Source organism: Mustela putorius, unplaced genomic scaffold (genome assembly GCF_011764305.1).
Source record: "Mustela putorius furo isolate JIRA1106 unplaced genomic scaffold, ASM1176430v1.1 tig00004035_pilon_pilon_pilon, whole genome shotgun sequence".
NCBI lineage: Eukaryota > Metazoa > Chordata > Mammalia > Carnivora > Mustelidae > Mustela > Mustela putorius.
In genome coordinates this window covers 492,578-504,617 of record NW_025422171.1, presented here as the reverse complement: position 1 = coordinate 504,617, position 12,040 = coordinate 492,578, and the positions used below count along the sequence as shown (strand labels likewise).

At 45.0% G+C, this 12,040-nt stretch overlaps 1 protein-coding gene across 3 annotated transcripts in view; it reads right to left on the bottom strand.

Moving 5' to 3' along the window:
• Positions 1-10,614, bottom strand: part of LOC101677584 (SCO-spondin) — a 147,948-nt gene extending 137,334 nt beyond the window's left edge. Inside the window, exons 1-9 of one of the 3 annotated variants that reach the window (XM_045072408.1) lie at positions 10,443-10,614; positions 8,520-9,148; positions 8,368-8,406; positions 2,121-2,198; positions 1,952-2,040; positions 1,585-1,673; positions 1,387-1,441; positions 669-871; positions 154-228 (exon numbers count right to left, since the gene is read on the bottom strand). In XM_045072408.1, the coding sequence (XP_044928343.1) occupies positions 154-228; positions 669-871; positions 1,387-1,441; positions 1,585-1,673; positions 1,952-2,040; positions 2,121-2,198; positions 8,368-8,397 (619 nt within the window). In that variant the 5' untranslated portion in view covers positions 8,398-8,406; positions 8,520-9,148; positions 10,443-10,614. Of the gene's footprint in view, positions 1-153; positions 229-668; positions 872-1,386; positions 1,925-1,951; positions 2,041-2,120; positions 2,199-8,367; positions 8,407-8,519; positions 9,149-10,442 lie in introns of those variants that run through there. The other 2 variants (XM_045072410.1, XM_045072409.1) reach the window with 2 other exon arrangements.
• Positions 10,615-12,040: the final 1,426 nt, after the last annotated feature.

The window sequence follows — 12,040 nt, the reverse complement described above, 5'->3', positions numbered from 1 at the left end:
GTGGAAGGTCATCCTCAAGCCTCCAGGCCCTGGTGGTTTACTGCAGCCACATCCACAGGACTCGGAGAGTGTGAGCCCCATGCCACCATCCCTAAACCCCCAAATCCTGGGATTCGAAGCTGCGGATGCCTAGAAACCCAGGCTTTGACTTACCTAGCCCACCACTCTGAGCTCCATCCACCACGTCCTCATAGGCGTCAGGCCCAGCAGGGCTTTGATCAGCAGGAACTGCGGGCAGAAAACCACCCCCAAAGATTGACTCAGGCAGCCCACGGAGCTCCGGAACCCACTCGGGGCAGAACTGCATCCTCCATGCTCCCGGAGCCTGAGCTGGCAGACAGGGCCAGGGCGGTGAGGGCAGCCAGAGGGGGCATAGCGGAAACCGACGCGTCCCCCTGGAGTAGCTAGCGTCGCCAGAGAAACGGACCCAGGCTTCAGCCCAAGACTAGGCCTGGCACACTTCCGGCCGCGACGGGAGTTGGGAAATAGTCCCAGAAGCGTGGCCACCGGGAAAGCATACACGTCAGCTTAGGCCCAGATCAGGCAGGACTCAGGGGCGGGGGTCTCGAGGCCGCCAGGGCCTTCCCGACCCCAGCAAGACTGGGTCTGGAGAAGGCGCAGGAGGGTGCCGGTCCTCCGCCTCGCGCCCCTGCCCGCTCGGGACTCACCGCCGCTGGGCAGCACCCCACGCGCGTTCACCGCCTGCGCTTGCAGCAGCCGGGCGCGCGGCGTCACCTGGCTGTAGAGCGGCCCCTCCTCTGCGCCGCGCCCCCGCGCCCCGGCCACGGTGCCCGCCGGCGCCCCGCGCTTCTGCACCACCGCATACGTGTCGGCCATGATGAGGGCCGGGGGCCCAGGCACGGAGAGGCTTCTGCGAGTGGGGAAGGCGGGGGAGGAAGTGAAATGACTGAGCAGAGGGAGGGGGTGGGGAGTGCGCCTAGCTTGCAAACCGCGGGCTTCCTTCCCACCCAAGGCGCTAGCAGGTCAGGTCGAAGAGAGCAGGTGGGCAGGTCTCAGAGGAGAGAGGATGGGGTCTCTGGATGAGGGGAGTTCGGTTCTGTCTCTCGAGCGCCTGGCAAGTTAGGTGAGTGAAGGGAAGGGAACAGCCTGGCAGGAAAATGGGCAGGGTATTGGTGCTAGGTAAGGGGTGGTCATTTCTGTGTACACTTCTGAATAAAAGAATGAGGAAGTGGCATCTAAAGGTGGGAGGGAGGGATAGCCTCAAAATGGAGAGCTAGTTTTGAGGACGATGGGGTAAATTTTGCTGCAAGGGAAGGTTGACTGTCCCCAGCACCTGACATGAGGCCTGACAAGTGGGTGGCATCAAGAAATATTTGCTAAATTAATGACTTGGGAAGCAAAGAAAGGGCTAACATAGGGGCTAACCTTAGAGGCAGAGGCAGTGGGATCCCTGGGTCCAGTGTCATCTTGGGGCAGGTTCCTGGACTCAGTTCAAAGAAAGAGCCAGTGAATATTTGATAAACTGAACAGCAAGGAAGGGCTGGTGTTTCAAGAACAAGGAAAGAGTTAGCCTCTGAGCATGAGAAATTGGAAAGGGAAGAATGAAGAGATGGAGCTGGGTACCTGAGGACCTGGCCAGGTGGGCGCCATGTGGTGGGAAGCATCTGGGAAGTCTGGAAGGAGAGGGCCTCATCGTAGACTGGGGCACAATTCTGGGGAAAGACAGGAGGGGAAGAGTATGAGATTTGGAGGAAACTGGCCAGACCCCTGTTTGGGAAGTCCATGGAAGTGACCATGGACTCTTGGGGTAGAGGGGTAAGCTTAAGAAGAACAGTCTGATAAGGTAGCAAGGAGGACAAAGGTGGATATCATAGTCAGTCCCTGCTCCCAGAAGGAGTCCATGGTGGCCAAATACTTCTTCTCTGGGTCCTGGTCTCCGTCCGAGGCTTTGATGGTAGATACAAAGAAAGTAGGAAGGGGGCCTTGGTACCTCCTTGAAATTCTGGCAAAGAGGGCTGATGTTTTGGACTGCTGAGAAGAACATCTGAGCCACCGTGTGGTATAGGATCTGTATTGCTCCTGGTAGGGAAGAGAAATCATCAAAAATGGAAGACAAGAGGAGGAGGGATATATTCTTGGATGGAGACTAAGGCTCTCACCTCTGTCTGCACAGCTGCAGGCCGCTGCTTTCTCATCTCCAGGACCACGTTGAAGATGCTGAAGTTAGGTGGGATCATCTGAGACAGAGAAGGTACATCTTTATTTTTCTTGATATCAAAACTTACTATAAAGTTACAATAATAAAAAGTGTATAGTACTGGTACAAAGATAGACCTACCAATCAATGGAATAAAGTTGAGAGCCCAGAAATAAACCCTTACATTTATAGTCAATTGACTTTCAACAAGGATAACAAGACCATTCAATGGGGAAAAGACAGACAAATAAGTGCTAAAATAATAATAATAATAATAAGCATTAAAGAAAAAGACAAGTAATGGGAAGAATGTGAGTTCAAATCCTCATACATTGCTGATTGGAAGGTAAAATGATGTAACTGTGGAAAACAGTTTGACAGTTCCTCAAAATATTAAGAGTGGAGTTATCATATGATGTACCAATTCCACTTCCAGGTATGTACCTGAGAGAACTGAAAACATGCTTCTATGCAAAAACTTGCATTTTCATAAGCATTATTATTCAAAAGCAGCATTATTCATAATAACCAAAAAATGGAAGTAACTCACCTTCTATAAACTGATAAATGAATAAATAAAATGCAGTAGATCCTTTCAATGGAATACTGTTAAACAATAAAAAGGAGTCAAGTACTGACATATACTGTAATATGCATGAAATTTTAAAAATATGCTCAGTGAAAGGACCCAGTCACAAAGACAACATATCACATGATTCAGTTTACATGAAAAGTCCAGAGTGGTCAAACCTATAGAGACCAATAATAGAGTAGGGGTTACTCTATTTGAAGAAATGGGGAGTGACTGCCACTGGATACAGTATTCTTTGTGGAATAATGAAAATGTTCTAAAATTTATTGCAGCGATGGTTACATAACTCAGAAATATACTAAAAACAACTGAATTGCACACTTTAAATGGATAAATTACACTTTTCTTAAAGATTGTGTTTATTTATTTGACAGAGAGAGATCACAAGAAGGCAGAGAGGCAGGCAGAGAGGCATTGGGGAAGCAGGCTCCCCATTGAGCAGAGAGCCCCATGCGGGGCTTGATTCCAGGACCCTGAGATCAGGACCCGAGCTGAAGGCAGAGGCTTAACCCACTGAGCCACCAGGTGCCCCTAAATTGCATCTTGATAAAGCTGTTTAGTCCCAATAGTTTATTTTATAGTTTATTTTTGCTTTTGTTTCCTTTGCCTCGGGAGACATACTGAGAAGCATACTGCTATGAACAATGCAAGACAAATTACTGCCTATACTCTCTTCTAGGATTTTTATTATTGGGTCTCACATTTAGGTCTTTAATCCATTATGAATTTATTTTTGTGTGTGGTGTAAGAAAGTGGTCCAGTTTCCTTTCTTTCTCTCTCTCTCTCTCACTTTTTGCACGTAGATATCCACTTTTCCCAGCACTATTTATTGAAGAGGTTCTTTTTTCCATGTCATATTTTTGCCTCTTTTGCTGAAGATTAATAGATTAATTGACCATATAATCATGGGTTTATTTCCGGGCTTTCTATCCTATTCCATTAATCTACATGTCTATTTTTGTGCCAGTATCATACTATTTTGATTACTACAGTTTTGTAGTATAACTTAAAATCTGGAATTGTGATATCTCCAACTTTATATTTCTTTTTCAAGATTGCTTTCGCTCTTAGGGGTCTTTTCTGGTTCCATCCAAATTTCAGGATTGTTCTAGTTCTGTGAAAAGTGCTGTTGCTATTTTGATAGGGATTGCATTAAATCTATAGATTGCTTTGGATAGAATGGACATTTTTAACAATATTTCTTCTTCCAATCCATGAGCATGGAGTATATTTTAATTTATTTGTGTCATCTTCAATTTTTTTCATCAGTGTTTTATAGTTTTCAGTGTATAGGTTTTTCACTTCCTTAGTTAAGTTTATTTCTAGGTATTTTACTATTTTTGGTACAATTGTAAATTGGATTGTTTTCTTAATTTCTCTTTCTGCTGGTTCATTATTAGTGTATAGAAATGCAACAGATTTCTGTACACTGATTTTGTGTACTGTGACCTTACTCCATTTATTGGCTTTAGTAATTTTTTGGTATAGTCTTTAGGGTTTTCTATATATAGTATCATGCCATCCACAAAAAGTTAAAGTTTTACTTCTTGCTTATCAATTTGGATAGTATTTCCTTTTTTTATCTGAGTGCTGTGGCAAAATAAATACCACTGGATGGTATTTCCTTTTCTTATCTGATGGCTGTGGCAAAATAAAAAGCTTTTGCATACAAAGGAAACAAACAATAAAACTAAAAAAAAATGACCTATTGAATGGGAGAAGATGTTTGCAAATGACATATCTGATAAAGGGTTAGTATACAAAATATATAAAAAACTGATTCAACTCAACAGCCAAATAGGAAATAATCCAATTATTTTGTCCAAAATGTCTTTTGTCCAAAAGACATGAGCAGACATTTCTCCAAAGAAGATATCCAAATGGCCAACAGATATATGAAAGGATGCTCACTCAACATCACTCATCATCAGGGAAATGCAAATCAAAACACAATGAGATATCACCTCACACCTATCAGAATCGCTAAAATAAAAATTTAAGAAACATCAAGTGTTGGCAAGGATGTGGAGATAAAAGAACCACTGTGCACTGTTGATAATGTAAACTGGTATAGCCACTCTGGAAAACAGTATGGTGTTTCCTCAAAAAATAAAAATGGAACTACCTTATGATCCAGTAATTGCACTACTTGGTATTTATCCAAAGAATACTCAAACACTAATTCAAAAGGATATATGTGGGGCACCTGGGTGGCTCAGTGGGTTAAAGCCTCTGTGTTCAGCTCAGGTCATAATCCCAGGGTCCTGGGATCAAGCCCCGCATTGGGCTCTCTGCTCAGCAGGGGGCCTGCTTCCCCCCCCCCCAACCTCTGCCTGTCTCTCTGCCTACTTGTGATCTCTGTCTGTCAAATAAATAAATAAAATCTTTTAAAAAAAGGATATATGCACCCCTGTGTTCATTGCTGCATTATTTACAATAACCAAATTATGGAAGAAGCACGTGTCCATCAATAGATGAATGGATAAAGAAGATGTGATATATATATATATATATATATATATACACACACACACACGGAATATACAATGAAATTTTGCCATTTGCAACAATATGGGTGGATCTAGAGGGTATAATACTAAGTGAAAAGAATCAGTTGGGGAAAGACAAATACTATATGATTCCACTCATATGTGGAACTTAAGAAACAAAACAAATAAATGAGGGGAAAAAAAGAGAGAAACCAAAAAACAGACTTAACTATAGAGAATAAACAGGTGGTTACCAGAGGGAAGGTAGGGGTGGGAAATGGGTGAAATAGGTGAAGGCGATTAAGAGTACACTTATTCTAAAAAGGCAAAGGATCTGCACTAGAGGAACTACAGAACACTTATGAAAGAAACTGAAGAAGACACAAAAACATGGAAAACCATTCCATGCTCATGGATTGGAAGAATAAACATTGTTAAAATGTCTATACTACCTAGAACAATCTGTACTTTTGATGCCATCCCAATCAAAATTCCACCAGCATTTTTCAAAGAGCTGGAACAAACAATCATAAAATTTGTATGGAACCAGAAGGGACCCCGCATTGCTAAGGAAATGTTGAAAAAGAAAAACAAAACTGGGGGTATCATGTTGCCTGATTTCAAGCTTTACTACAAAGCTGTGATCACCAAGACAGCATAGTACTGGCACAAAAACAGATACATAGACCAGTGGAGCAGAGTAGAGAGCCCAGATATAGACCCGCAACTCTATGGTCAAATAATATTTGACAAAGGAGGAAAAATTGTACAGTGGAAAAAAGACAGTCTCTTTAATAAATGGTGCTGGGAAAATTGGACAACTACATATAGAAGAATGAAAGTCGACCATTCTCTTACACCATACACAAAGATAAACTCAAAATGGATAAAAGACCTCAATATGAGGCAGGAATCTATCAAAATCCCAGAAGAGAACATAAGCAGTAATCTCTTTGACATAGGCCACAGCAACTTCTTTCAAGATATGTCTCCAAAAACAAAGGAAACAAAAGTAAAAATGAACTTTTGGGACTTCATCAGGATAAGCTTCTGAACAGCAATGGAAACCATCAACAAAACAAAGAGGCAACCCACGGAATGGGAGAAGATATTCGCAAAGGACACTACAGACAAAGGGCTGATATCCAAGATCTATAAAGAACTCCTCAAACTCAACACACACAAAGCAGATAATCATGTCAACAAATGGGCAAAAGACATGAATAGACACTTCTCCAATGAAGACATACAAATGGCTAAGAGACATATGAAAAAATATTCATCATCATTAGCCATCAGGGAGATTCAAATCAAAACTACATTGAGATATCAACTTACACCAGTTAGAATGGCCAAAATTAACAAGACAGTAAACAATGTGTGTTGGAGAAGATGTGGAGAAAGGGGAACCCTCTTACACTGTTGGTGGAAATGCAAGTTGGTGCAACCACTTTGGAGAACAATGTAGAGATTCCTTAAGAAATTAAAAATAGAGCTTCCCAAGACCCTGCAATTGCACTACTGGGTATTTACCCCAAAGATACAGATGTAGTGAAAAGAAGGGCCATCTGTACCCCAATGTTCATAGCAGCAATGGCTATAGTCACCAAACTGTGGGAAGAACCAAGATACCCTTCAATGGATAAAGAAGATATGGTCCATATATAAAATGGAGTATTATGCCTCCATCAGAAAGGATGAATACCCAATTTTTATATCAACATGGACAGGACTGGAAGAGATTATGCTGAGTGAAATAAGTCAAGCATAGAGAGTCAATTATCATATGGTTTCACTTACTTGTGGTGCATAAGGAATAACATGGAGGACACTGGGAGATGGAGCAGAGAAATGAGTTGAGGTGGAGACAAACCATGAGGGACTGTGGACTGAGAAACAAAATGAGGCTTTTAGAGGGAAGGGGGCTTGGGGGTTGGGTGAGCCTCATGGTGGGTATTATGGAGGGCACGTATTACAGGGAGTACTGGATGTGGTGCATAAACAATGAATGCTGGAACACTGAATAGAAATAAAATGAAAAAAAAAAGCACACTTATCATGATGGTCATGGAGTAATATTTAGAATTGCTGAATTACTATATTATACACTTAAACTAATATGACACTGTATGTGAACTATACTGGAATTAAAATAAAAAATTAAAAAAATAAGAAAAAGACAATCTAAAGTAAAAATAATAGTGCATTGTGGAGTATATTTCATATTTAGAATTAAAACCTATGGCAACAGTAACATAAAGCAGGGAATGGGAAATTTGAAATAAATTTGCTAGTATAAAGTTCTTATGTTTCAAATGAAATGGTATAATATTATTTGAGTGTATACTGTGATAAGTTAAAGATATAACTGGTAAACTCTAAAGCCACACTATGCACATAATACACAGTGGTATAACTAATAAGTATATAATGACTCTGAAATGGATTTATAAAAATTCTCAATCTAGTGGCACCTGGGTGGCTCAGTCAGTTAAGCGACTGCCTTTGGCTCAGGTCATAGTCTTGGGGTCCTGGGATTGAGACCCGCGTCAGGCCCCAGCTCAGTGGGGAATCTTTTTCTCCCTCTCTTCCTGACTAGTGCTCATTCTCTCTTTCTCTCTCTCAAATAAATAAATAAAAAATAAAAAATTCTCAATCGGAAAAAAGACAGAGAAGAATAAAGGGACAAAGAACAGATGGAACAAATAGAAAACAAAAGGATGGTAGATTTAGACCCAACGTTATTTATAATTATGTTAACAACTAAATACTCCAATTAAAGGCAGAGATTGTCAGACCAAATAAAAAAGTAAGTCCTTACAATATGCCACCTACAAGACACTTTAAAAAAACAGAGATCAGAGTTGTACCAGGGACAGATCAGTATAAGCCTTATGGTCTATGGTGTGGACTTGGGTTGGGAAGACCAACAGTAAACGGGTTGTGAACACTGCAGGGATGAACACCATGAATAAAAGGGAAAGATCAACAAAAAATTGAAGAGAGCAATAGTGGAGTCACTCCAAGAATTGGGCCTTTTGGACCTGGGATTAGGGAGGTGCTAGCAAGATTTCTCCTGCCTCCTTCCTGCACAAAGAAATGTATTCTAGAGGGCTGAGGACACCTACCAGCCCATTCTCCATTTCTGGACATGCCATCAGGATTACCTAGACAAGAAGGGTAGGGGGAGAGGGGAGTGATTTGGGTTAGGTAACTGGAGAAACACGGCCAAGGGAGGACTCAGAATGTTAGTTCCTCCTCACTCTCCCCTAAGGCTGACCTTGACCCCAAACTCCCAGACCAGGTGCCAGAAGTCTAACAAGGTGTGAGGCAAGGGTCCTTGTGTGGCGTTGTAGGCCTGGCTTCCGTCTGTGCCCTGGTAAAGGCTAAATTCACCACTGGGATCTTGCTGTCACCCCGTGTCCGCTCCTTCCCTGACTCCCAGCCTGACCTGGATGAAGTTGCCGTGGATGTAGTCGCAATGTCCCTCCTCCTAGAGCAGGGAGAGGGTCACTCGTGTCTGATCATCTGCCAGAGGGAGAGGTGAGAAAAGTGCTTTGGCCCTGACAGACTCCTGGATGAAAGCCAGCAGGGTTCCTGCACACCCAGCAGGGATCCCACCTGGGTGCAATTGGGAGCTGCTCAGGAGAAATGCAGCCACTTGCAAGGATCTGAGAGGGAGTACACTGGGAGCATAGTGGGGTGGATTGGACTGCCATGGGGTGGAGATGTGTGTAGAGCACCACCGACTCCCTCAGGAAGCCCCCAACTTCCACGGCAGCACATCTTTGCAGTGATTCTTCCTCATGTTCCCTGGCAGATGGCCAGCCTCAGTGGAATACACAGGGATGGTCTTCCATGCGGCTGAGTTGGCCTGGATGTCCTGGTGGAAGGCACCATTAGCCAACCCTGGGAAAAGAAAGAGAGAAGATAGGAGCCAAGTCAGAGTTCTGGGGCACAGAGGCACTTGTAGGGAGTGCGCAAGTGCGCAAGTGCGTGCCTCTCACATGGTTTGTGAGAGGTGAATGCAGACTCTTACATAACATGGTGCCTGGGTGGGTAATTGTAGTGAGACAGTACTAATGGCAACTCAGAGCACCTTCTCTGTGCCACGCTCTGTGCTAACGACATTGAATCACTACAAGGTCTCCATTGTGATGTTCCCATCGTGTAGGTTAGAAAGCTGAGGCACGACATGGTTGAGTGACTTGCGGAAAGTCCCAACCAGGAAGTAGAACAGTGAGGGTTGCATCTACCACCCAAACACAATCTGTGTTACATTGTATTATAAACAATAATTGTAATGTAATATGTATTTAATATAACAAACATGAAGTATGATATATATGACACTATAAAATGTATATAAATTATAATGTATAATATTACTTGTGTAACAAAATATCACTGATACTTTGTTACTGTTAGATTATTATAATTCGTGAAGTGTATTACCATCATCAGCTATTCAAAATCAGACTATAATAAATAACACCTACCAATGCCTACGATGTTGCATTAGCATTCCTTACACATGGCTTGTATTACGGCACTGTAATGTTTAGAATCTTTATAACTAGTTACAAAGGGACCTACAAAGTGAGCGCTCAAGATCTGCTAAGGCGCTTTTTAACGCACACTTGTTCCTCATGCCCGTTCAGTCATTAACCGTAGCGTTTTACCCAGAGGACCCAGGTAAAGTACCCTAGGTCACAGCTCCTATTAGAGTCCGGCATCCACACCACCATCCCCTCTTTTCCCCACCCGCAGTAGGGCTTCTTGGGTCCTCTTCTCCTGGCCCTTTCTTCCACATGATCACAGAGGCCAGGGCTGACCGGTGTCCAGTGCAAGTGTGCGCCTGCCTTCCCTTGGGGAGCCGGCTTCTCCAGCTCCACCCAGCAGTGGGACCGTTCTGGGAGCTGGATGAGAGGGAACAGGGACCCGAGGGCGCGTGGGCGGCACGCCCAACCCGGCCGTGGACTTCGCCCTCTGGGGCTCTGTGAGCAGAGGATGGGGACAGGGAAGAGAGCGACAGAGAGGTGCTGGGAAGAGAAAAATAGACCTAGAGGCGAGGAGACACTCTTGGACGCTGGGAAAAAGGGACGGAGGGCAAAGCGCGGCAGGGCGCACAGTACAGGTATCCGGACAGTCCGGGATCATGAGTCAGAGCGCGCGGTTTGGTCGTCCATTCTCGCCCACTCACGCTGAACTCGCCGGCCAGTACCGCCCTCTACCGGCCGCCTCGCGCCTCCAACTGCTCCAAGAAGCTCTGCACAGCGTCCAAGTTGCGGTTCATGACGTGGTGGCCTGACGAGCTCCACTTAAGCAGGGCGCTCCGCGCGAGTAGCTAGTAGCGAGAAAACTGGAGGCGGAGGCGGCCTGTGGAGGCCCCGTCTCCGATCTTGCGACCCAATGGAAGCGCGCAGCAGGCGGCAGGTTTCGCCCCTCGGCCAATAACATTCGGAGCTCGTCCCGGTACCGCCCACAGGCTCGCTGACCAGGCAGCAGCCGGAGACTTAGGTCCTCTTCCTCTGGGTCTGAGGAGTCCAGAGCTGGTGCTTCCCTTTTTTTGGGCCTCGGGCACGTTGACTGAGTCCGCAGAATCCCCTGGACGTTGTCTCCTGATTGGTCCCGGAACCCGCGCCCGGGGCCAACTTTCATCCAAGGGCCCGCGTTGGGTAGATGCCCTTGCATTCTCGCCTGGCCTCCCAGGTCGTCTCCCTGAGAGAGAGACTGGGCTCTGATGGTGGCCGAGATGGAGGTGCAACTCCTCCCTCAAGGACCCTGGGTTGGGGGCATCCTTCACTGTGCGCTACGGCGGCGGGGCCGGAGCGAGGTCACGGGAGGTTGTCGAGGTTGCAGCGGGGCGGTATGTGTGTGTGTGTGGGGGGGGAATGACACCCGGGCACCCCCGCTGTGAGAAAGACCGCAGGGAAGTGGATGTTTCTGTGTCTCTGTTTCCTGAGGTTCCTCTTTTTGGGGCGGACTAGGAGGAACTGGGGGCACCAGGATCCTTTCTGAATTTAAAAATCTCAACCCACATAAACCTGCAGGGAAACAGAATTGAGGCCGTCAAAAGGCTTTCAAAAAACTTCTCTTTTTTGCTGTCTGCACACTCTCACCTTCAGAAAATGGGCAGGAAAAGGCCAGAGGACAACATAGTGATCCAGTTCCCGAGGTTACCACGGGGAGGCTGGAGAAAACCTAGAGGAGCCTAGGGCTCCTGGCTGTGTAGATGGGTCAGCCCACCCCTCACCCAGCAGGGCTCCAGGGGTCATGGAAGGAATTTCAGGGGGTGTCACCAGAAGGGGTGTCTGTGGAGTCCAGTTTGAGGTCGTTGAGGTGTCAAAGGTTAACCAATGGGGTGATGTGTATGATGAAGGGTCAACAAGGTCATTGGTTCAGGTTGTGGATTTAATTAATTACGGATTATTAGAATGTTGAGTTAGGGATGGGCAAACTTTTTTTTTTTTTCAAAAGGCTTTGGTTTTTTGGCCTTGCTGTTTCCAGTGTCTGTACCAGCTACTCAGCTCCACCATGACAGTGTGAAAATAGCCATAGGCCACGTGTAAAGAAATGAGTGGTGCTATATTCCAATAAAACTATTTGTGGACACTGAAATTTTAATTTCACGTAATTTTCATGTGTCACAAAAATTTTGTGTGTGTGTGTGTGTGTGGCCTGAGGCTGTGTGGTTTGCTGACCGAGGTTTAAGTGACAGAAGTCAAAGTGGATGATCAGTGGGGATGTTTAATTTATAGGCGGGGTCACTGTGGACTCTGTTTATTAGTTTCATCTCTA